The sequence below is a fragment of the Teleopsis dalmanni genome, chromosome X, assembly GCF_002237135.1.
Source record: "Teleopsis dalmanni isolate 2A chromosome X, ASM223713v2, whole genome shotgun sequence".
NCBI classification, from domain to species: domain Eukaryota; kingdom Metazoa; phylum Arthropoda; class Insecta; order Diptera; family Diopsidae; genus Teleopsis; species Teleopsis dalmanni.
Genome location: NC_051848.1, coordinates 51,416,013 through 51,441,892, shown reverse-complemented (window position 1 = coordinate 51,441,892; position 25,880 = coordinate 51,416,013). Strand labels below are relative to the sequence as shown.

General features: G+C 29.9%; 3 protein-coding genes across 6 annotated transcripts; all 3 read left to right on the top strand.

Moving 5' to 3' along the window:
- The first annotated feature begins 12,894 nt into the window (after nt 1–12,894).
- Nucleotides 12,895–13,502, top strand: LOC119662742. The gene is made up of 2 exons (XM_038072485.1): nt 12,895–13,000; nt 13,060–13,502. The coding sequence occupies exons 1-2, from the start codon at nt 12,986–12,988 to the stop codon at nt 13,483–13,485; spliced, it is 441 nt and encodes a 146-aa protein (XP_037928413.1). The 5' UTR covers nt 12,895–12,985; the 3' UTR covers nt 13,486–13,502.
- Nucleotides 13,503–15,068: 1,566 nt separating this feature from the next.
- On the top strand, nt 15,069–20,430 carry LOC119662166. Of its 4 annotated transcripts, none has more exons than XM_038071725.1 (7): nt 15,069–15,128; nt 15,190–15,268; nt 17,500–17,575; nt 17,636–17,807; nt 17,873–17,954; nt 18,019–18,138; nt 18,345–20,430. In XM_038071725.1, exon 7 carries the CDS (start codon nt 18,347–18,349, stop codon nt 20,276–20,278), a length of 1,932 nt encoding a protein of 643 aa, XP_037927653.1. In that variant the 5' UTR covers nt 15,069–15,128; nt 15,190–15,268; nt 17,500–17,575; nt 17,636–17,807; nt 17,873–17,954; nt 18,019–18,138; nt 18,345–18,346; the 3' UTR covers nt 20,279–20,430. The 4 variants fall into 4 exon arrangements, with proteins under 4 accessions (XP_037927653.1, XP_037927655.1, XP_037927651.1 ...); XM_038071727.1 differs by having other exon boundaries at nt 17,636–17,811; nt 18,024–18,138; XM_038071723.1 differs by having other exon boundaries at nt 17,636–17,811.
- A 2,567-nt stretch (nt 20,431–22,997) lies between these two features.
- Nucleotides 22,998–23,912, top strand: LOC119688406. Its single transcript, XM_038103085.1, has one exon. The coding sequence runs from the start codon at nt 22,998–23,000 to the stop codon at nt 23,910–23,912; it is 915 nt and encodes a 304-aa protein (XP_037959013.1).
- Nucleotides 23,913–25,880: the final 1,968 nt, after the last annotated feature.

Here is a 25,880-nt window from a genome sequence, read left to right as displayed (position 1 = left end):
AAATATTAGTAATAATGTTTTTTTTTATTTGATAATTTTTAAATAATAGGATAAATAAAAAAAATGCATTGCACTCACCGTTTTGCTATTGTTATGTTGTTGTTGTTGTTTCTGCATACTATCTATATTTGTTAATTTAATGTTGTTGTTGTTATTATTATTATTATTTTTGTTGCAATTACTTTTACTATTATTGTTAAGATGATTTTGATTTTTAATGTGATTATTTGAATTTGTTGCACTACTGCTGCCATCTAATACCATCAACTTCCATAATTGTTTTAAGCCAATGTTATCCACACAAGAAAAACGTAACTTTTCATTCGACCACGCCATTGTTGCGGCAGTTGTTGCTGTTGTTGTTTGTGTAGCGTGTTGTTGCAGTAATGTTGAAGTCATAGTTTCCATGAAACGTTGCAATAAACTAATATGATTTTTTACAAAACAGTTGTTTTTTTAATAGACTTTTATGTTATTGTTGTATACTTTAATGCGTTTATTTCTTTATCGCAAATATAAAGCAGATATTTTGCTTATTTTTTTTTTTATCTTTTTACGCTTTTTTATTTTTCTAATATTTATGATTGTTTTGTTTTGAACACAAAACACATTTCAACATTCAACATATCAATTACACTGTGCTGTATTTTTTAATAAACAAATGTTTTCTTTTAGTAAATTTATATTTTACACAAATTTTCATTATTTTTCTCAATGTAACAATGCGTATATTGCGAACATCGATTTTTTTCACTTTAAAATATTTTTTCTTCCCCGATATGAAGAAATACTTATAGAAATTTTCTTATTTTATTTTAGAACGCTTCGACACACCACCCTTCGCACATCTTTCTATTTTGCTCGCAGTCGCACGACTAACTGGTTTCGGTTGGAAGCGGCGTCTTTTCTTTGGCGATCGAATCAACAATTTTAAATTTCGCTCTCACATATTCGCTGTGTTTTTTTGCACTGAGATTGCTGGATATTTTTTGAAAGCTTTGTTTGTGTATGCAAGCAAAAGGGAGCTAGACCTCCAAGAAGCTCTCGTGTAGAGTTGCCAGGCAACAAAGAAATTTTCAACTGATCGTTAATAAATCAGAAATGTTTTAAGTGGTGTATAGGCCGTGTGCGAGTTCGAGTAAATTGAGGTAAAATAAATTGAAATTGCTTGTTAATTTATTGCACTTAATTATTACTTTTGGTTAAAAGTTTTTAAATTTATTTATTTAATTATAAAATATCTTATAAAATTTTCACACCTAATTTACCTAATTTTTATTTAATTTACACTACTCGCAATTCTAGTAAATACCAAAATTTGCTGCCATACCGACATAATTTACTGTTTCCCTCAATTTACTATCAATTTATTCGAATTTGCACGCGGCCTAAGTGGTATACAGACGAAGTTCAGTAAATTGGCATATGGTGAAGTGATAATTTGACAAACGTTTAATTTTTTTTGAATAAAGTTGAACAGTCAAAAAAACTGGAATATATTTTTGCTTATTATATTATAAGATACGACAAGAATATAAATTTGACAAGAAAAAGTAAAAGAAGTAAAATTCAAGAAAGAGGTTGTTTGGTTGGTTGGTTGGTTTCAGTGAAAGGCCATTAAATAACTTCCATGTATCTCAATTAGCGAATTTTCGCCACTTTGCTATCACATTCTTTACTAGAATCCTAATATAGAAGAGTAGAGACTAAATCAATCCAGAAAATTTAGATAATTTAATAGGCATTTCGTCTTCACCAATGAACAATCTGATAAACTTTCAAAGAAGTATCTTCCTAAAAAACTTTCTCTTCTGAACTTCAAAACCGGGCATTCACAGAGAAAATGTATTTTGGTTTCTTTTTTGTGCGGGTTTGCACAACTTCTGCAGTGAGGATTATGGAGAATACGCAGTTTCTCTGATTGGGTTCTTATACACCAATGACCAGAAAGAACTGCAGTAAGCTTTGCAGTGTTCACGCGGTCTCTTCTGATGAGTAAGATGATGATTTGCAAGACTGTAAGCTCTGTTTGGTCTTTCTAAAGATCAAGTGAAAGATTTGTTATTGATCAGATCATACGATTGGCAGCTAAGATTTTGTTCGTATTTTTTGTGTATAAAACTTTTTTTATATAAAATTAAATAAAATACATTAAAATTAAATAAAAAATTTATGATTAATTAATTAATTAAGAACAATTAATTTTAATCTCATTTTTATTACGACGCAGAAGTAAATATATTGATATACTAACAGTCTATTAAAATTATAAAACAACAACAAGAATTCTTAATATTGGGAATTCTCCTGATGAAGGCAAAACCGAATTTGCCGAAATACGTATAGAAATATATAAAATTTACCATCAAAATAAAAGTTAAAATTCTAAGTAACAACACCGACTTTAAAATATAATTTTATTAATATATAATATATATAAGTAAAATTATGTATAATTATAATAATATATATTATATATATATAAATACAAATTTGTATGTACAGACAAACTTCCATAACTCGAACTTTCATAACTCGTACTTCTATAACTCGAACCATAAACAGTGCATCAAGGTTTTAGATAGCAAATTATATACCTATAATTCTGCATCCATAACTCGAACTTCTATAACTTGAATTTCTCTATAACTCGAACAAAAATTTTGTTCCGTGGAATATGGAAAAGTGCATTCTATGAGTTGAATTTTTGTTTTAAGTATAAATGCATTTTGGTGTTAGGAGAAGTTCCTTCTTCCAAACCAAATGTTTAATTTTTTCTTTCTTAAATTGCTTCTTTGTGCAAATGTCTGTCGTTGGTAGCGTGGTTTAAAGTAAATAAAATAACTTCCAATGATACTCCTACGCTTATATTTAGCTTGACAATAAAATTTGTACATCAAGCTTTCTTACAGATGACGATATTATTGAGCACTATAGCTCTAAATTACTGGATTCAATTCTAAGCGCAACGGAAAGTGATGATGAGGGTTCGTTGGATAAAATTGTTCATTAACTTTCCAAGAATAAAGTTATAAATAAATTAGAATTCTTTTTACTGAAAATAAGTAAAACAAATTGAAATCCCAAACACTAATTTCTTGATGTTTCACTTCACTATAACTTCTGTGCTCTATTTGATTTTAAATAAATAAATAAATATCTTAAAATATTTCGAATATTTTCTTTGCAAAATTGAACTTCGATTTATGGAAGTTTGACTGTATATAGAAATATGTAACTATTTTAACCAATATTAAAAATAGGCAGTTTATGTGTTACCGAATATAGAATAAGTTATTAGACCTTAAGATTTGGTAAAGTTTTAATTTTACAAAAAAATATAGACACAATTTTATTAATTAAACGAGTTATCAAATTAAAAAGCATACTTAAATACAAAGCTGGCTATTTCTCGGGCATTACTTGGTGGGTGTATATGTTTAAGGCATCGAGAGTTTGAGTTTGAGGTCTCATAAATACAAAATTTATCTATTTATTTATTTTATTTATTTAATTTATTTATTTAAAATTACAAATCTTAAACTAAGTAAATGATGTCTTGGATGACAGTTCTGTTTGAAATATGTCAATGAGACAGTGCTTACAGATTAAGACCACGGAATGAATAATCTTGACTGATATAGTATATAGGCGCGACTTAGTTTTTTTTTTTGGCATGACAATTTGGTAATAATTTTATTAAATTAAATATAATAACAAAAAACCACACTCGCCATCTACCACCAACAGTATCTGCAATTTTTACATTGATTACAAAAAGAGTGAGTAACAACAAGTAGATGCGCCATCTTCACATTTTCATGACAATATTTTCAACTTTTAAGCTTGATAGAAAATGTTCAAAATAGATCTCTTCACTAAATTCGGTTATTAAATCTAGCTACAGCGAAATATAGCGTAATGGAAAAATTGGTCAGAACGGTGATCTTAATAAAAGCCTATAGTCAAAATGTGGTGTCTAGGAAATTGTGTTCGTATTGTTGATTTATTTATTATATAAATATATGAGTAGAGTGAAGATTATAGGTGTGGTAGAAAGTGACTCCTGTCGACTCTGTCATGAGGAGAAGGGAACATCAGAACATGTTCTATGCAACTGCACAGCGGTTGCATGACGTAGAATTGATTACCTTGGAAGCGGGATGTTAGTCCCAAGTCAAATAGGTAAAATTTAGCCCACAGCAATTACAAGATTTGTCCTAAAATTTAAATTTAAAATTGTCCTAGTTGGGCCTCTAGGTGCACAATAGATCTTTTAGGTCGGGGTGCTTCAATAGCCTATTACTTAAATAATAAATATGAGTAGAGTGATTGAAAAGTGAATAAGTGCTTTACAATACTTTTATATGAAATCTTGAACATAACATGTTTGAAGTTTGTTATTCCAGAGTTTGTATCGAGGTATAACAATGCTACTTAACTGGAGTTGTTCATGTCTGGTAAGAGCAAGACACAAAAAGAATATGCTATAGCCTTTTGAGGTAAATTTCATAGAATAGTTAGAAAATTTACATGAAATTTTTGGAATGCAAGAGTTTTCTGCGGAATGGATATAGCTTCGGTATAAACATTTTTTAGGCGCTGTTACAACAAACCCCACCGAAACCATTATTTTAGACAAATTATTTAGGAGCTTCTAAAAAGATAACATTGTTCAAAACAACTGATTTTACTGTAATCTGTTGTCAAATCGTGCTCGTAAAATCGCGATTAAAGAATAAATTTACAAAAAAATGTTGTTAGGTTCTGTACTGATTTTAATATAAGATAAAACCTTTGCAAATAATATTGTGTATTTACATATAAACTGCGTTGCACTCTTATTCATTACGATCACAACTATGGAAACACACGAATTTTCCTTTTTAACATTTTGACATTCGTTCACTATTACCATGATCGAATATATCACAGTTCCTTCCACATCTAATAGTCCCGTAACCTTTTTGACAGTTATCTCTGCCGGTGTGTTCGTGATCCAAATGCTTCTTCCCTTTTATCTTTTTCTTCTAATGACTCTTCTACTTGACGATCTGGTAGGATGTATTTGCTTGATGAATTTCTTTCGGTTGTTCCACTGAAGTTACTGTCACTGGAGTTATATTGGATTCAAAACTTGCCGGTGCCTCCGACTCGCTTATGCAATTGGTCAATAGCTCTCGACAGCATGTTACCATTTGATTGAATTTTTTCCACTTTCGAAATTTCGAAATAACCTATACGGTGCTGTACGTATGCGCCCTACACCGTCAAGTTTTAAATATTTCTCAAATTCTTCCGACACAAACGTTCGTCCATTATTTGACATAACGGTGTTTGGTATTCCGTGTGTTGCAAAAATTTCTCTCATTAACTTAAGTGTTCTAATTGCAAATATTGTACTGGTTATTTGTACCTCTACCCACTTGCTATTAGCATCTACAACGATCCAAAAATGTCTACACATAAAGAGTCTCGTATAATCAATATTCAACTGTGACCATGGTGTTAACGTTGTTGACCATGGTTTACTTGCTACTGCAGGAGGATTCTTATTGTTTCGTGTACATTTTTCACAACGTCTGGCTAATATTTCTATATATGTATATATTCGATCATAACAATACTGATATAAATAGTCCATCTGATGTATTTTCTTAATCTGTTGGGTAATCTCACGTTCGACTTTCAGGAAATATTATAAATTTCAAATGGTTGGATTGGAGTTCATTAATCGTATGAATGAAACAGCATTATAGAATAAATAATATAAGAAATAATGTTTTTTTTAAACAATATTCAATTTAAAATATGAAGTGCAACATTAAAATAAAAATATGTAAAGCAATCTTTTTATATTAATTAGTATTAATGTCTCTGAGCTTTAAATTTAGAATTTGTAAAGTATTTCATTTATCTGGGAACCAGTGTTAACACCAAATATGACAGCAGCTTGTCTAAGGATTATCTAAAAACCACTTTTAATAGCAGAAGTTAATTAAAGGAAAAGAATTAAAATTTACAACCCAATCACGATAAATGAAAATTAAGTTCTATAACTCTCGTACCATGTGTGAGTCCAATCATAACCAATCAACACTTATAAGAAGGTATTAGTAGTATTTAAGCTAAAAATTCTTCGGAAGATTAATGATGTATTACATTAGATTTATATGGATGGATGAGCTGTGTCAGCTAAGCTTATAATTTAGCAGCACAAATGAAAGAAAATGATCCAAATCAACACCTGAAAAGGTGTTTGATTGAATGCGCTCTAATGGATAGGTTGTAGAGAATGTCCGTGTTTTTAATGAAAGACCCAGCTTAAAAAATTTTTAAATGCATTTGGTACTATGAGCTGGCGACAGTAAGGCACACTACTGTAATGCTACTGTAAGGGCTAAGCGTGTAAACAAGTAAGTTCAATTTATTCAGAAGGTTGGTTTATAGGTCGGTAACTGTGAGGTTGGTATACACATATTTTGTTACTGTTAAGTTTTTTTTATGAAATAATAATAATAAAAAAGATGACTCTGATATTTTAGATTAAATGGTTTGAGTTCAACAAAGAAGTGCTCAGTAAAACAGACGGTCTTATTTAATCACTACCTTATGGATGTTTATAATATTTGGTAAGTATAGAGATATTGTATTACAGCTGAAGTGATTGTAAGGGTGTTTTTAATTAGTTGCATTGTTAAGATCTCTTTATAGAATATTAGCATATATTACAATTTGTTTAAACCTATGAATGTTCGCAAAAAACCGAACAAATTTCAATTACATGTACTTGAACTGGCAACTCTACGACACGTCTTCGTATTTATCCAGTAGAGGCTGTCAGTACTGGTTGCAGCTATTCGTTGGAAATACTATTGTGGCTATTGGAAATACTTATATTTATTTTTAATGTGTCATTGTTTTCTTTATCCTGTGCTCTCTTACTTATTGTTATATATCTCGTTGGTATTTATAGGACTGGGGTGGAACAGTTTCCAGTTGTATCGATTAATTTTAACAATAGCCATACTGCTGTGCTTTTATTATAAATGTTTTTGTTTTTTAAGTTTATTTGTAAATAAAAAGTTATATTTTTTAAGTTTTTTTTTTTCATACATCTCCATTTGTTATGAAAACATTTGTAATGGCCTCTACGTGCCTTCTAGTTGCACGAAGTCCCTCATCACATACATGGGGGCTTGGAATTTGTTTTAGCACAGCATCTAACTCTAATTTCCAGTGCATTTTTCTTTTTCAATACTAGTGCAGCTTATTAAATATTTAATTCACATTCCAATGAATATATTCAAATATAAATGTATTTAGTTAATGAGCTCAGTATTGTCATCAACCCAAACACTCATTTTAAAACTCAAAAAAACAATTCGCTTAGTCACTTTAATGATTAAAAAAAAATTTGTCAAGCCATTGCATATTGGACATAATTACAATTTTTTTTTGTTATTTAATGGAAAGTAGTTTTTATAAACACATTCTTTTTTAATATAACATTATATATGATATTTTTATTACGATATAACAAATATAATTTAAATCTATATGCATATAGTGACGAACATAATTATTGGCACAGCAAGCATATTGAACTTAAATTTTTTTTTAGTAAAATAATTACTCTGTAATTAAATTTATTTTATTTAATTAAATTTTCTTTTCAATTTAATTTTTTAAAATTAAAAAACCAAAAAAGTACTAGAAGGGTCACTATTTATATTTTGAGGCTAATAATAAGAAAATACTAACTTGTCGTTGAAAATGGGTTTATTGTTTCTCAAAATATTCTTCTTTATGATTAATACACTATTGCATGCGTTTGAACCATTTATCAAAACATTTTTTTTTAATCTTCTTCAGACACCTTCAAAACATGGTTTTTTAATGCAACAATGGCTTCTTCCGCCGACAAAAATCATTGTCCACACAATTTATTTTTGACGTTCGGGATTCTTGTTCCTGTCATTGGATGTCAAATCAGGACTGTGCTGAGAATGACCTATTAATATGATTTTTTGAATGTATCCAAAATTCGGTTATTAGGCGAGATGTGTGCGCACTCGCATTGTCCTGTTGGTGCTGGAGAATGATTCGACGGCGTTTGTTTGTTTTCCATATTTCACTAAAGACTTCCTGTAAACAAATGGTTTTTCCTTTCAAAATTTACCGTCTTACGTTCCTGTATAGTTGCCACATGATAAGTTTTCTCGTAAAAATAAGCGACGCTTCGAGCACGAACAATTTTTATTGGATTTGGTTTATCTTGAAACATGCATACAGTCGATTGCTGTTTACGTTCTGACTAATACGCATATATCGTTGATTCGTCACCTGTTACAATTTTATACTCGTATATGTCTTTTGAAGTACCGTCATTGTACTTCTAAAGTATTTGTGTGCACCAATCCACTCAAGCATCTTTTTGAGATTTTGTCATATGATGGGGGTCCATGGATTCAACGAAAATAAACCTTTCTCACGACTAAATGATCGTGCAATATGTTATATATGCTAGTGAAACTAATACCTGGGGTTACCTCAATCTCACAGTATGTCGTATGACGATCTTGCATTACGAGTATCAGTTTTTGCACAGCATTAATCTTTTCTGGCACAACAACTAATTTTGGACGACTTTCACGAATTTCGGCAGTAAGTAAACTACTGCCACGATTAAAATCATTGTACCAGTGGCAGTGTTTTACAGTGGCAAATGATGGAGCGTCATCATCAAATGGGGAAGTAAGTTCATAGTAAGTTCGATGCACTCTTGTCTTGATAATCAATATCCCACGTCGAAATTCGTAATAAATCATCGCATTAAAATTTTCGCACTTTAATTCCATTTTGTCGAGAACACTCAATTTACAAATCACTGTAAATAACACAAATAACGCTCTTTTGACGAAAAGCCTAAGGTAGGTTATGTTTAATAATGACAAAGTTTCGTATGAAAACGTCAGATATGATATGTTACATGAATTATAATTATGTATAGTTTTTTTTTTAGTTAAAAATTCTCTTAGTTGAAAAAATGAAAACAATGTCTTCAGTGCATATTTTAATTACAAATCGATCAGACCGTGGGGATCCGAAACGGTTTCAGCGATTTTGTAAAGGGAAAAAATTGTTAAACAGTGTCGTTTAAATTGTTTAGTATATGAATAGGTATAAAATCAAATATATCAATTTCTCTGCAAAATATGTATTATATATCAGAAAATCTTATACTCTGCATTTCGGCATAAAACTATATAACATATTGTTGTGAATATGAAATTTAAGTAAACTTTGATATAATTTCTAGGAATGTCAGTTTAGTTTAAAAATAAGTTATGTATAAGTTATATATTGTGATTATTAGAAAAACTTGTATTTGTGTTTAACAAAATACAGAACAAAATAAATACGGTTACATTACACTCAAGTTGACTATAGTTATATCATCAGGATCCAGTGATCGCGAACGACTACGAACGACCAGGGTGGAACAAACGCAACAATATTTTGAAGGAAACGTGTTGTCCTAATCTCAAAATAATGATTTCCTCTTTATGTGTCCTAATAAGTGACGTAGTAACCAAATTGATTAACCCATTTCTTACCTCCCTCTGGTATACTATACGGCAAGCTTTGAATAATTTTTAAAAATAAATGAAAGTAATTAATTCAATGTTTTTTATTTTTGTTACTTGGTTTGGTATCTTAACAGTATAAAAACACGTACATATTTCGAACAGTTTTCGTCTGTCCATGAGTTTACCTGGTCAGAAATAAAAAGTGTTAAAAGTGCTATTAAAAAGCACTTAATGGGTTAAATAAATTCGGAATATGACAAATAAAGCTGCTTTCTAGCATTATTATAATAATATACAGCACAATTTTTTTACATAAAAATTAAAAAATATATATAAACCTTCATAGATGTGTATTAAATACTAGAAAATTTTAATAAGAATATGAAATAACTCACAGCAGTACAGTACAAATATCTATAGTTCCATCATTATTGAATCCGAGATTTAAAAGAGATGAGATAATAAAAAAGAATCTTTGTTGTTAATCTACAATAAATTGCAGATTGAATTGATGCATATTTCAAATCAAATAGAAAAATACATATATACTTACAGGACCCATTACTTTCAAGTCAGTAGTAGATAATTAGTACAGTAAAAAGACTATAATAGATAAATCAACATCATTACAAATATCAGCAATATCAATAATCCTGGAAGCTGTGGGTATTGGCAATAAGCTATGAAAATATTACGATATAACTTAATATCGAACAGCAGTTTATGTCTTCACTGGAAGTTTGAAACTTTTTAAAGAGTTCTTAACAGTTCGTTATTTCTGTGATTTGGAACGTCAAACTATTTCTTTTTAAATCTATTAAATTGTGGATTTAGGCTTATTGGCCAATTGCAGTGTCTTTGAGGCAACATTGATAGCAGGCTGTTTAAGAACACGATCACCAAAATGAATTTCACTGCAACTTCACTGGTAAGTAACTCAACAACATCTTTAGGATTTAAAATAACAGATTTTATTTGACGATAGACAAATTCTCAAAATTTCACATGCTCGAAAGTAAGTTACTTAGTTAAAATGTGTATTTTATTTAATTTCTCATTGTATTTTCTAAATAGCGAAAAATAGAGATACTTATTTTACGTCTTCAACTTTAATATATATTTCTAAAGTTGAATGTTAAACGGTTTCATTTATTCTAATTATGTTAATCATCATGGATTTAGTATTCTAATATTTTTGTCATTCAAATTGTGAAATTGTTCCTGTCATGTTATATTTAAAAATATATTGTGATCTTTGATTATCAGGCACATTACCAGAGACTGTAATCCCTCTCCGAATTGAACCATTGAACTGTAAGTACACAAATACGAATACTATTGATTGATATGCCTTCTAAGGTCTTGAATTTGTAAAAATACATTTATGGAACTTATTTCTCAATAATAAAATATCTCGTCAATCGCAGCACCCAGTTTTGATAGATCGCTTTCTGCCTAGTTTGAGTGTGTTTGACATAAGTTTGGTTCACTTTGATATTGCAATTCATTCAAATGAATTGGTTTATATTTTATTAAAAAAAAAATTAATGCAATTAATTACAGTTAGGGATAATTTTTAATCCTAAGCCCCCTGAAATCAAATTGTTGGTTACGGGCCAGCTGACCATGAAGCGCATCAGAGTTGATGCTGTATTACCATCTTATGTATCCTCTATATAAAAGCCTCCATCTAACACTAGAAACTTGTACTATTCGCATAGAAATTAGTTGATAAGAAAAGCGTAAAGAGAAGGCGAGGTATGCCGAATACTCCATTAACCAGCTATTAATTTCCTTAGAAATGTTTCTTTTAAATAAATATTACAATCAAATTTATTGCATTTTTATTTTATTTTATTTAGTGGGTAAATCCAAATACTGGATTGAACTCGGAAAGAGTATTCTGTTTTTAGAAAAAGCTTAATTTGTAGTTATGTTATGTATATTAATTAAAAAATTATGTATTCGAATTCTTCATAAATTTAAATTTTTTTAATAACACATAAATATCTTAAAAATTTATATTCCGTATTTTTATTTATAGTTGTCAACTAAATGTATATAAATAAATGAATATATTTCTCTTAGTTTAATTAATATATTATATTTCTCTTAAATTCATAGTACTGATTACTTTAAAAACGTGATTGAGGACAATTTCGATAGCTTATTTTTATTAATAATATCAATCAAAATCTCAAATCTGTCCAGATTAGATTAGATTGGATTTTACTGCAGTCAATCTTTTTTAAGTTCGATGAAGAGGTCTATTCAATGTATATATAATAATATGTTTTTATAATTGATTAAAAGAGCGATTGCACAGATTTTAAGAAGATAGTTCACTTCATATTTGTCTCCCTTCTCCTGTTGACTTATTTTAATATATTAGATTGGAGCACCATAAATGTAATAATCATCACAAATCGAAGGTATCTTGATTTTTGTACTTTTTCACCGATTCATTGATATATCCGTAAGTTCATTATTTTTTTTATTTATTAGCATTCAAAATGATGTTTTAGAATAGAAATTTTTTAATATTATTAAATTTGCAATATATTTAACTCAGGTTCTCTGAGTATCAAGCTCTTCAAAGTACCTTGATACATCCGCACAAATGACATGACAAAAGACCTTAGAATAGATCCGGTCAAAAAATATATAAGAGACAGAGTCCTGAAGCTAATCGAAAACTGACAGGCTGCCCTGCTCAGCACTATCTAATTTCATAATAATCTCTAGCCGCATACATAAATTAATCAGTGAGAAGGGTGGAACTATGCAGAAACCTCCCACCTATCAAAGAGTAAAAGTGCCCAGATGCACTAACTCAGAAAAGACAACATGAATTAGCATTCTTTAATATATGTATAATATCAATACTTATTTTGTCATGGTATTTTGAAAGTCTTTTAGTTTTCGATGTACTTGGCAAATAATTTTGGTATTTTTTCTCATAGAAATGTCACTACCACAGTGCTGGGCTTAGTAGCACTAATACTAATCATCAAAACATTAAGACATTTTTGACAAGGAAAGATTTCGAAACCTTTTCGAGGAGAGTATACATGTAATCAAAATGACGTATTAGTATATTATGACGTTTTTTAATATTATTAAATTCACAATGTAATTAACTTTAACTGTGATTTATTTTTTGTGCATTTTTAATTTTATGTGTCAAAATACGAAATCATAGAGTATGCCGTGAAGAATAAATAAAAATTAAATAAAAAAAATATATAAAAATTATTATTCTAATTTTATTTAACGCAATTATTACAATGATTTAGAAAATTATCTCAACTTCTTAATTCAGAACTTTGCAATAAATTTTAGGCATTACTAGATTAGACAGTTTGTTTGGATAAAAAAAATATTGTGCAATAATGGACTGCAGGCGGGTAAGACTTATTCAATATAATTTATGAATTATGTTGATGTTGATTGGTTTCATTAATAGTTCAATTACGGAGGAGGTGACGTCGACTATGAAGCACTTCCGTTGCATCATATAATCGACTATTACAACTTGCCACTGGTAGGAGGAATTCATGCTAGCTTCGTATTTCCTGAACTCCAGCATCAAGCGCAGCTACTATTTCAGGGGGATGTTGAAATATTACATAATCGACTTAGACGCCAATTTGAAATTCCTGATTCAGCGTTCGACATTTCCTTTCAACATCTATGGATTGGGTCCACCATAATAACTTTTGAAACATTTAAATTTAAAATGGATTACAGCCGCGACAACAGACAAAAGCAATTGTTGTTCCAACAACGCTTGGATCTATTAATCAAAGAATATTACGTCCGACGATTGGTGGAATTAGCAGAGCTCGGCTGGCAACAGTGGACCCAAAACCATGCAAATAGAAATTCTTGAATTTAGCGAAACTGTAAGGCAAGGTAAATAAATATATAATTACATATATTTTGGTTATAATGACTGTTTTATTGCAGTTGGTGTGAATTACAAATACTCCTTCCGCCATACTACTACTCTGAATACATTATGTAGATATTGATGCCTGTTTGACTAAAGTTGGCGTTAGTTACTATATTTCCTCCATATTTATACTTCGTCTTTGTCCATTTATTACATATAATTTTTCATAATTTTGCATAAAAATTATATAAATATTTCAAAATTATTGTATGTTTCGTCATCCATAAATTCAATTTGCAATTAAAATTTACTGTTTGTCAACAGCATATAGAAATTGTGAATATTTTGAGAAATATATTGTTTTAAAATAGTAAAACAAGAATTATACAATACTCATTTATTTTAAAACTATTATGAAGAAATAATGTGTATGTAATTCATTAATATTTATACCTGAAACCGAGTACTGAAATATATATCACATAATTCTCTCATAACCTCTTAGCGCGTCATTCTATCAACAAAGAATATAATAGAATAGAAGGATGTTATGTATGTGACAGAAATCCCATATATAACGTGAAAGCAGTTTTTAACTAAGTTAATATTACTGGTGACCCATAGCAAGTCGATGTTATCATGGTTGGTGGCTGACTATTAGATAACTTCCATGTACCTCAATTAGAGATTTTTCGCTGTTTTGCTATCACATTCTTTGTAAGAACCCCTAATATAGAAGAGTAAAGACTAACTCCACACCGTCGAATTTAGATAATTCAATAGGTCTCTCGTCTTCACCGATGAACTGTGCGGTAAACTATCAAAGAGGTATCTTCCTGAAAACGTATTTCTTCTGGACACCAAAGCTGGGCATTCACAGAGAAAATGTATTATGGCTTGTTTTTTTTCGTGAGAGTTTTCATAACTTCTGCAGTATGGATTATAAGAAATGCGCAGTTGCTCTGCGTGGGTTCCTATAAAACAATGATCAGAGAGTATTGCCGTAAACCTTGCAGTGTTCACACATAAGAATTGCAGTGAATGTTGCATATGACTTAAGTACTTTCCATCTGTTATTGACAAGTTGAAGAAGGTAGAAGTGTATCTTTAAAAAAATAAAGCGTACCAATGTGTGTTATTCATAAAGTGTAAATACAAAAAATATCTCATTTGATATATGTGATCTCCCAGGATATGGATGTAAGTTTTTGAAGTGTACCAAGACATTCCTCATTAATGGTTTCCACATTGGAAACCATCGTCACTAGAACAAATATATTAGAATTAAGTTATAATTATTTTTATTATTGAAACCGAGTATCAAGTAGTTATGGATTTATATTATACTGCGGCACTTTTTCTGTTATATGCTACTCGTTTAGCTCTCCTCAACTTAATTAGTAATTTATCTACTTTTTCAAGTCCAATTTATACAATCCTCATATTATTTTAGTTAACCCAAATTATGATTGTTATTAACGATATATTTAATCGAGTGACCTTTGAATTTGTGTAAAAATCTGGCATTAGTTAAAAAAATATATAAAAAATTATATAAAAAATTATATAAAATATTATATAAAAAATTGTTCTTCAAAATTGCTGTTCAAAATTTGGCCTCCCGCAAAACACTCTTAAAAGTAAGTTAGGAATTGAGTTATGGAAAAAAATGTGATATTTTAATTAATTGTATTTTAATAGCCTTGGTGGAAGAAGTTACCTAATGAAAAGATCAGTGTAAAGTTGAATTCCTTGAGACAATCACAATTACAGTGTAAAAGTAAGTAGAACATTGATACGGAATGATAAATTGCTAGCATTAATAATATATGCTAAAGTATGTTTATGATGTCGAATTGACCTACCATTCCATTATTCATTAAATATATTTTTAAATTTATAATTTGAATTTCGATGCCGCGCCCAAAATTTGAATTGTATATAATCATATTAGTTGCAGTATGACTTTGATAGTTGCACTATTATTTAGTTATAGATTGCGATTTCTTCTTCCGTGCTGATACCATTATTTCGCAATTTTGGATTTTGTTGAGTGTGACCTAACTAATCATATTTTAAAATTTGATTATCAATTGGCTGCTATTCTTTTATAAACCATAGTCGTTCATTCGCATTCGATCTAGGCCATCATATTCTTAAAATTTGTCTCAAGCATCTGTTGATAAAAGCTTGTAACTTTTTTGTGATGGCGATTGTTTCAAACCGTGTTTTCGAACCGCACTACAGCGCGGTTTTAACATAAGCGTTAAACATTTTTATTTTTGTTTTTAATTGTAAGTCCCGTGTTCTCCAAACTTTGTTAAAACTGGCAAACGCACATCCAATTTTACGAAGCCAATTGATGACGTCGTCGAGAGCACCACCGTTAATGGTTAAAATACTTCCGAGATATTCAAACTGAGTGGCTTCTTGTTCAGAGTTTTCATCTATAGTAACTTGAGCGTCATTATTAGCATTGATTCTTACAGATTTCGTTTTATCAGTATTAATGTCTTGGGAAACTTTTCTAAATTCATTTTCTATATTCATTTTCGATATGTGTTATCTGTGTTTGCATATCTGCGTTATCTGGTGATATTGAAACTAGGTCATCAGCATACTAAAGGTGGTCGCTTAGTTTATTACGCATTCCTACATCTATACCTCTCTGTTTCATGATGGAAGCTCCTAATACAGCTTCTAAGATTCTGATGAACAAAAGTGGGGATAAAGCACATTATTGTGTCACTTCATTTGTGGCTAAGATAGATTCGCTAAATACACTATTTTGTAGAACACGGCAAGAAACACCGTCATAGCTGCTGTTAATAGACGTGGCGTAGACGTGATCTACATTAATCATGTATCATTTGCTTCTGTGGTCTTTTGTTTAATCAAACACACTTTCTTTTTCTTGGAGTATTGCTTTGATTAGACGTATATTGGTAAATTTGCTAATTATTTTGATCAAAAAATCTGTCCTCTCATAGTATGATTGCAGTAGCATGAATGATCTGTATTGTCGATGCACTTTAAGGTTGAAAAGTAGGGCCGCATGCAAGATATTCTCAAAGGCTTGTGTAATATCTAAGAAAACTGCCGTACAATGTTTTGTCTTTTGCACTATATCTCTAGCAAATTTATAAACGTAGTGAAGTTTCTTGGTTATAGCGTTGTTGTGTTTTTGGAAGAAAACTTCACCAAAGACGTGAGTTGAAATCAGATTTCTTTCTTCAACTATTAGGTTAAGCGTTTTTAAAACCTATAATCAATGGTTTTCATTTAAGAATAATTTGTGCTACTTTCAGTTGTATGTTGAATAGTCTTCATAAAACATCGATTTAAAAATAGGTACAATAAATTAGCTTGTAACTGAAGATAGGTAGTTCTTCTAGTGCTTTACTCGTTATAAAATCGTAATTCCGAACTTTATTACATTTAAGAACTTTGTGTATTATTCAGTCAATCCCTTTTAATTTCTACTGAGATAATTCTCATTGATTCTGTTTGAAGCGATTTATAATGTGTTGACTTTAAGACATGATCAGGAATAATAAATAACATAGAAAAGATTTTTTTCCTATTATTTCCGCTACAATAGCCGTCGCAACATGACCTTTGTTTATGTAATATTTACAGTGTTGGCAAATAAGTAAATGACATATTAGTTCCCGTAGATCATAAGAGAGCAATTTCCCCGTAGATCGTAAGAGTGAGTAGATTTAAATTTCTATTATTATGTTTCAAATGTATTTATTGATTCTTTATCAATTAATGTGTATATTTGAAAATTGTTTTTCTTGTAAATATTCAAACATTCATATTCATATTTTGCTCCCACTCACTTGAATTCAATTAGTAAATTTTTTTATTATTTTCAAGTCGTCCTATATGTGAGGTCCTTATATCATTTAAACCAATGTTTGTTGTTAATAAAATGTTCAATCAAGTTACATTTGAATTTATATAAAAATATATATCTGACTTTAAAAAATTACTTTTAATTTTTAGTTAAAAAAGTTTTACATCAAAATTTGTCATCAAAATTGCTGCTCAAAATTTGGCGTTAAAGAAAACACTCTTCGAAGTAAATCAAGAATTTACAAGCATATTTAATTAATTAAATAATTTTTATTTATTTAATTAGGAAAGATCAGTGCAAACAGGTCAACTTAATTGAGTTTTCAAAGTATGTAAAAGAACATACATATATGAAGTAATCTATTTATTGATGTCAGCTTAAACATATACTTTTACGTTTTGAAGACTGCCAAATCGATTTTTTCCAAAATATTACTAGATTTACTTAGTGAATAACTGTAAGTAAGTATAAACTATTGGTATTTTAGTTAGTAATTAATTTTAATAACATCAATTTTTGTAGATTACGATATTTTTTCTAGTCTCTAGTATTCCGTCTAGCTAATCGATATATTATATTGATTGAAACCTACAAGAATATAGAGGTAAGTGATATTCTATTTACATTATATTGCAATAATATAATATTTAATCTTTGTTTTATTTTAGTTTAGGCATTGTAGAAGTTCCCTGTTTATTATCAAAAATTAGTACACTGGCGCTGTGAGAAATCTTATTGAAGATCTTATTGAAATTTCAGCAAACCATTTACTTAGGCTATTGATTGCAGTGAGTATATAAAATATATATAGAGATATATTTGTTGAAATATAATTAATTAAAAAAAAGAGTCTATAATGATCGACGTGTTAAAAATAACTGAATTTTTTATAAAATACTTTACTTCTACCAAATACATCAACACAAACTTATTTAAACAAAAACTAGTTTTTTTTAAACAATAATTTTGTAACAATATTCTTTGTTTCCAATAGAAATGGGTTTCCATTTAAACATTAAAACGGATTTTACAAAAGCCTTATTTGTCGATATTGTGCATGAAAACAATAGCTGTGAATTAAGTGTGCGATTTCTCCCAAACGAGACGCAACTCACTGCTTCTGCCACTGAAATTGGAGATAAGGTAGCTGTGAGTAATGAAGAAAAAGGATCTGTGTGTTTTCATGCAACAAAATCGACAAATACAGTTTTTGAGGTTAAGGATACTCAACCCACGCATAATAAGGTCTCATATAACGATATAAACTTTCAAAGGGAAAAAGGGATACAATCTTTGTATGTGCGCGCCTCTAAATCAGCGAATGTTATATATGAGATGGACGATTTAGTGTGCACAAAAGATACTATGCGCTCGAATTATATTTTATTTAATAGCAAGGAGTTTCAATCGAATAACCGAAAGCAATCTCTGAATATGTGTAGATCCAAGTCCGATAGTGAAATATTTAATATGAAAGATCGGGAAGATCATGAAAAAGGAAGTAAACAATCCTTACGTTTACGTGTTAGCAAGTCAGAAAGCACAATGTTTAATAAGAAAAACTCTAAGAACACAAAATATTCTGAGCGCATCGACGATAATACCTTACAGTCGTGTGATGACAGACCCGGTTTATCGAAAATACGGAAACGATCTTTATATCTGTGCATGTCAAAATCAACCAGCGCAATAAGTGATATGATCGATTCTAAGTACATATCACTTGAGCATAAGAATAAAATGAACGCACATGATGGTCTAGACTTTGAAATGAAAAAATGGCAGCGATCTTTGTATTTAAATAAATCAAAATCGTCAAATGCTTTATTTGGAATAAAGGATTTTGAGTACAGAAATGAAAAGGCCTTTTGTGGTAGTATTACTTGTCAATCCAAGGCAGAAAAATTATTCCGTTTAGATGATAGCAAGTCACGCAATATAATAGCGGAAGCGAAGGATCCTAAGCATTTAGATAATACTTTGTTTGCTGATACATTTAGTAAAGCAAATAAATTGCTGTACCTTCGTTCTACTAAGTCCATTGATTCAAGAATTAATATTAAAGGTTTTGAACAGGTAATTAAAAGCGCTTTGTGCTATAATTTATATAAACAAACGGAGCAAGAGGAAAAAAGATTGCATTATTTAAATATTAGAAAAATTATCAATAATAGTCATGAGCCAAAAAATCGTAAATGTGCTGATAATGAATATGAAGCAGAAGAAAAAGAATCTTTGTATACTAATGCTAATATGGCAACTAGTACCGCCTTTGAAAATAAAGATTTTGAATGCTTTAATAATACAGATTCTGAAACAGAAGGAGGTAGAAACAAATATTTGGCCCCCACTTCTAATGAAGTTTTTGAATGCTTGAATAATAATCATGAATCAAAAAATCTTGAGTGCTTAATCAACAATAATGATAATGAATATAAAGTAGAAGAAAAAGAATCTTTGTGTCCCAATGCTAATGTGGCAACTAGTACCGCCTTTGAAAATAAAGATTTTGAATGCTTTAATAATACAGATTCTAAAGCAGAAGGAGGTAGAACAAAATATTTGGCCCCCACTTCTAATGAAGATTCTGAATGCTTGAATAATAAACAATGTCGAATAGAAGAACAGGAAAAAGCATCTTTATCTTCCAATGCTAATCACGTTACCAGTACCGCAATTAAGAATGAGGATTCGGGCTGCGTCAATATTACAAAGCATCAAGCAAAAAACTTCAAAAAGTCACATGACGTAAGTCATTTAATTAGGATCGATACTTTGATGTCAGTTTTAAGTATTCCTGATAACATAGTAGTTGGTCAGAAAAATATCAATAATGAGAAGAACACCGAACATTTGGATAAAAGTCAATCATTAAAGGTTTCACCTGATGTTTCAATCGAAACACTAAATAGCACTAAAAATTATTGATAAAATATCTAGTATTTGAACACCTAATTGAAGCTGTACGTATTAATTTTTATTTTGTCTCAAAGAAAACTGAAGGTGACAATAATATAAAAAGGGGTTTAATGAAGAGTGTCAAAAAATATATAGCTACATAAGTTTCGGATTATTTACTTCAAAACATAAAAAATTAATTTGTGAAAATTTTAATAAAATTGGAATATGTAAAACTTTAGTTACATCGATTTTTGTTCTATTTTTTCTATTATAAAAGCAAAAAAATTAAATTAGAAATTAGTTTTCTACTTTTTAAACAGTCACGACGATAATTTTTTTAAACTGTTTGTTGAAAAATAGAAAGAAAGCATTATCACACTAACGGTAATAGGATTTTAATAAGCAATCCTACCTGATTATTTATTTCCCTAGTCACTGTGTCACTACTAGAAGCAGAAACAAAAGTTTCCAAAAGCACTCTTCAGTTTTATATATTGGGTACTTATCAAATTAAGAATAATATATGAGAACGATTCATTTTCTGGATACAAAAAAACAATTCAGTTCATTGCTATACCAGCAATTGGTGGAACAACGCTGAATAGTGGAAGAGCAGTGGAACAGCAGTGGCTAGCAATAGAGATGTGTGAGGAAAGATGGTGCAGGCAGGTCATTAATAGAGAGTTAAAATTTGGACAACATTTCACGTGTATGACCATGATGTGGAAGCATATAGTAAAGAAGAAATTTAAAAATACCTCTAGTTAAAGTTTGGTTTGGTAATATCAGAACAAAATATAATAAGAAATTTACAGGACAGGTTAACCACATAGCTAAATATCACGCAATTATATCTAGTATTTTTCGTTCAAAAAGAACCGACCGTTGGGCCATTCTAGCGATCTATTCGTTCGAATATCTTTGTTACACATTATTAATTTCTTACTTCGAAATCTATTTCAAACAAGAATTAATTAGGCATATGTTTAAGATCCAATTCATTATCAATTTGTTGTTTAAAATGTGATAATACCCTCTAACTTGAATTCGCTATTGAATTTCTGAACTTTTCGAAAATATTTTCCTTAAATTTTTTTACCATTTGGAAGTATTTTTTCACAGCGAGCCAAACCAGGTATTTTTAAATATTCTCAATGACGTTAAGCTCAGAAGTAAAGAGAGATCCTGTCGGACACTGTCACTCCATGCTTTTGTAGGTCTTTCCGATTTTCTTGTAGTTCGAAATATGTCTTCCAATACTCGTACCGTTTATTTAGGCATACTTTTAACGTCTCCTATCCGTTCAACTTTAATTAGTTGAATAATTCTAAATGGTTATATTTGATACGATATATTCCATATTTCCTATACCGGTACAAATAATTTCCATGTTATCTTTCTTTCAAATTCTGTTAACAAGTTTACTTCTGTTTGTAATAATCTTCAGGCTTCACACCGGTAAGTTACTATTGTCCGTATTATTGTTTTATATATTATCTTAGTTTATCTTCATATTTTTTTAGTTGACATAAGCTTCTCCTTGTGTACTCGGACTTGTTTCCAACATGTATTCTGTCTTGAATATTCACCATTGTTGTGTTCTTCGCGTTGAAAGGCACTCCTAACTATTACTAATTATATAAACTAAACATTTAAACACTAAACATTTTTTTATTATGTCAGTTGTTATTTTATTCCACTATGCGATAATGTATTCTATTTTGTTACTATTTCTACATATGCCGACTTTACGTATTCATCAAAATAAACGTGGTTATTTTTCATAAAATCCATTCATAATCCAATTATATGCACTGCTTTTATTTTCAATATAAACTATTGAACGTTTATCTAAAATCAATAAAGAAACAATGTATGTCAGTTTTATGTTCGATACATATCTCCGCCACTTGTGATAACATAAATATCCGATCGATCGTACTTTATCCTACATGAAATCTGTATTAATATTTTGTTAATTCTTTTTACACTGTGTGTATTCAATTGTTTATAATTACTGTAAATATTTTATGTACATATATATAATTTAGAATATAATTAATTAATTCAATTATTCTACAGCTGGTTTATGATTTGGTTCTATTATAAACAAAGCAAGTGCATTTGTTAATAAAACTTGTACAGCAAATTAACAAAAACTTCAGAAAAATGTGCGAACATAAAAGTCAAGTGCGTCTTTCGGTTAGTTGGCTAACGAATACTGACTCTGAGCTTCAAATTTGGAAGGACACAAGTACGATTCCTACAACTTGCAGTCTCAAAATGAAATATTATTTACGAATAATTAAATACAAGAATTATATCCAAGACCACTGATGATGAGTATTTGGCAATACTCAAAACAGCTGTATGGTCAGCCAATAATTCAATTAATTGAAATAATATAAAATGATTTTTTGTTGTTGTAGTTCTCTACTGTTCGAAAAAACTTCTTTATGAAATATACTAAGTTTCTATTAAATAAAATAGTCGCTTTCTTCCGAAAAATTTGGGTTTAAATTACAACTTATATATTTACAAAACAAAGTATGTAATCATTTTATTTGTCTAATGTTAATATACTTGAAAAATGATTTTATTTTAGATTTTATAAAAAAATTTCTATAACAGAATTGATTTCAAAAATTTTGTCTCACAATTTAAAGCAACAAATTATACTCTACGTGTTCAGTACGTAGAGGCAGTTTCGTTAACAGTCTTATTTTTTGGTATTTATTTTACGAAAATGTCTGACACTGACAAAAATACATCTAATCAAAATTTGGAAGAAAATGTCGTCGAGAGCGGAGATCATGAGGAATTACCATGTGAACCACAGGATGGTGTAAAAACAGCAGAGGAATTTTCCACAATATGTAACGAGTTAACACAAAAACTAACAAAAGATTTGAGTTCATGTGAGGCGTTATGGGAGCTATTCATAAGCGCGACTAAAAGCTATGATAATATTAAGCCTATGTTACCATATCTGCCCAAGTTTGTTAAAAACCATGAACATTTATTGGTATTGATTCAGAACACTCCGCATTTGCGTGAGATGCGTCGCGAATGGATAGAACCGGATGAATGTAGTGACAAATTATCTATACTGTTAGTTTATTGGGTCCTCTTTGAATTAAAAATGCCAACATTTGAAACACTAACTCGCCAAGAGGTTGATAAATTGGTCGCTACTTTAAAGGAAACTCGCACCGTTATTAAGCCCACGTACATCTTCAACGTAGACTATAATGAAAATTCTGAAGAAGAACAATTATTTATAACCCGAAGCTCTCAATATCCAACTAAGTTTTGTTTTTTCGGGTGCCCTGCTAGCAATTTATTTGAAATTCTAATAAGAGGATTTAAAGTTTATAAGCACCAAAATAATAGCAACTATGGCATACCATTTAATAATCAGAGTTTACTTGTATTAAATGACACGCCCAGCACACCATGTTGGGGAAAGTGTTCATTCGGTGACTCCTTCCAGGCAGTCGCATTATGTGAATTTATAGAAAAGCCCGAGTATTATCTTGCCAGATATGATGAGCACAACTGTTGCCAAATACACGTACAACATCCGGATATGGTTCGTATTCGCTATGTCTTTTTTTATTGTGAAAATGCAAAGGCGCCCACCTCTAGTAAGAAAAATTGACTTCAATGTGTTTATAATATTGGTTTCTTTCAAGACTCTGTATTCGATAAATCAGATTGTGTCACATATGTTTAGATCTTTTCATTCGTTGCTTTAAAAATTTTTTTGAAATAAATTTGTGTAGATAAAACAGTTCGGTTTTTAAAGTGGTTTAGCTTAAGAAGGAATATATTTTATAGTTTGAAAGACTTTCAACTTTTATTAATATATTTATTTTGGAATAATATTACACCTGAAATGTTCAAGAGCTTACTTCTGAATTAAGAAACTGAATTAGATTGCTCTAACTAGAACATTTTAGAAACCCCAAAAAAATACAAATCAATTTCTATGTGACGTGATATTATTTAAAATATGTTATTATATGATTTGAAATATGTAACATATGTCAACTTTACTATCCAGAAGCTACAAGTTGCTCAAAGTTAGGGTCTCCAAAGACTCTTCAAAATGCTATGGTACATCTCGTAACATGCTAAGAGACCCTAGAATAGACCCGGTTAATAAAATACATAAGGGACAGTACTCTGAAGCGAAAAATGTGCGAAAACTGATAGGTTGCCATACATAGCAATATCTAATCTCAGTACAGTTACTAGCCGTACGGGACGGTATTCAGATCTTAGATCACTCATCGAATAATTAGTGACGCTTATGAGGAATACATAAATTAGTTAAAGAGAAGGGAGAGATCCTGTAGAAACCCCCCAGTTAAGAAGGAGTATAAGTGCCCAGTTGTACTAAGTCGAAAAAATCTCAACATAAGATTATAAATAATATGAAGATTGTTTTATTTATATGATAATTAATATATGATTTACTATATATAATATATAACATATAATATTTTACAGTTGTCTGTATATATTTATGTAATGTAATGCAATTATGTAATTCAATTATTCTACAGCTGGTTTATGATTCCGTTCTAATATAAACAAAGCAAGTAAATTTGTTAATAAAACTTGTACAGCAAATTAACAAAACTCCAGAAAAATGTGCGAACATAAAAGTCAAGTATGGCCTTGGGTCAGTTGGTAAGGAGCGCTGAATCTGAGTTTCAAATTTGGCAGGGCACGAGTGCGATTCCGGGTTCTTGCAGTCCCAAAAAAAAAAATTTATTTATGAATAACTTAATACAAGAATTATTTCCAAGACCACTGATGATGGGTATTTGACAATATTCGAAACAGCTACATTGTTAGCCAAAAATTCAATTAATTAAATTGAAATAAAAATGAATTTTTGTTGTTGTAGTTCACTACTTTTCGAAAAACTTCTTTATTGGATAGAAGTTTAGTGGTTCTTGTAATTTTCCCAGTTTATTTTATTTTCTTTCTTCTATACTGGAGAAAATATCTCAATATACCTCCATTAAGTTGATATTTGCGCTTGAATACTTAATACTTAATTTGCATGTCGGGTGACCTTAATATTTTACAACAACTCAACTACGTAAACGTCGCTGAAGTCATGGTAGAACCAGTAAACTCTGATCACACATACATAAAACAACTTCTAACTGATGATGATAGATGGGTTTACGAGTTTCACACGCAAAACAACTATCATACGAACTTCAGTATGGAGCTGAAGTCAACAGCTATCAACAGACTGAACCGAAACTGAAAATTAATCAAATTTATGGAAATAAAACTCATAGATTGTATACCATGATGATGTACCATCATACAAGTCCGACATTGTAAACCAGTTCTTAGCCAAAATCTCAACACATTTTATTGAACAGCTACTGTGGTTTTTTAATATGGATCCGGCCACTTTTTGGTTTTATCAAATTACCTCTTCGAGGCAACCGTTTTCAACGAACAGATGACATAAAAGATCATTCGTGACAGGTACTGAAGTCGTAAAAGTATTATTTCAGAAGCGGTCAACTTTAAAGATAATAGAATATATTTTGATAAATAATGTATGTTTTGTGTGCTATTGTTTTTTTTTCACATA

Bases quoted from the DNA above. Each gene is read 5' to 3' on its own strand.
- LOC119662166 (XM_038071726.1), top strand. From the start codon at position 18,347: ATGGGTTTCCATTTAAACATTAAAACGGATTTTACAAAAGCCTTATTT.
- LOC119688406 (XM_038103085.1), top strand. From the start codon at position 22,998: ATGTCTGACACTGACAAAAATACATCTAATCAAAATTTGGAAGAAAAT.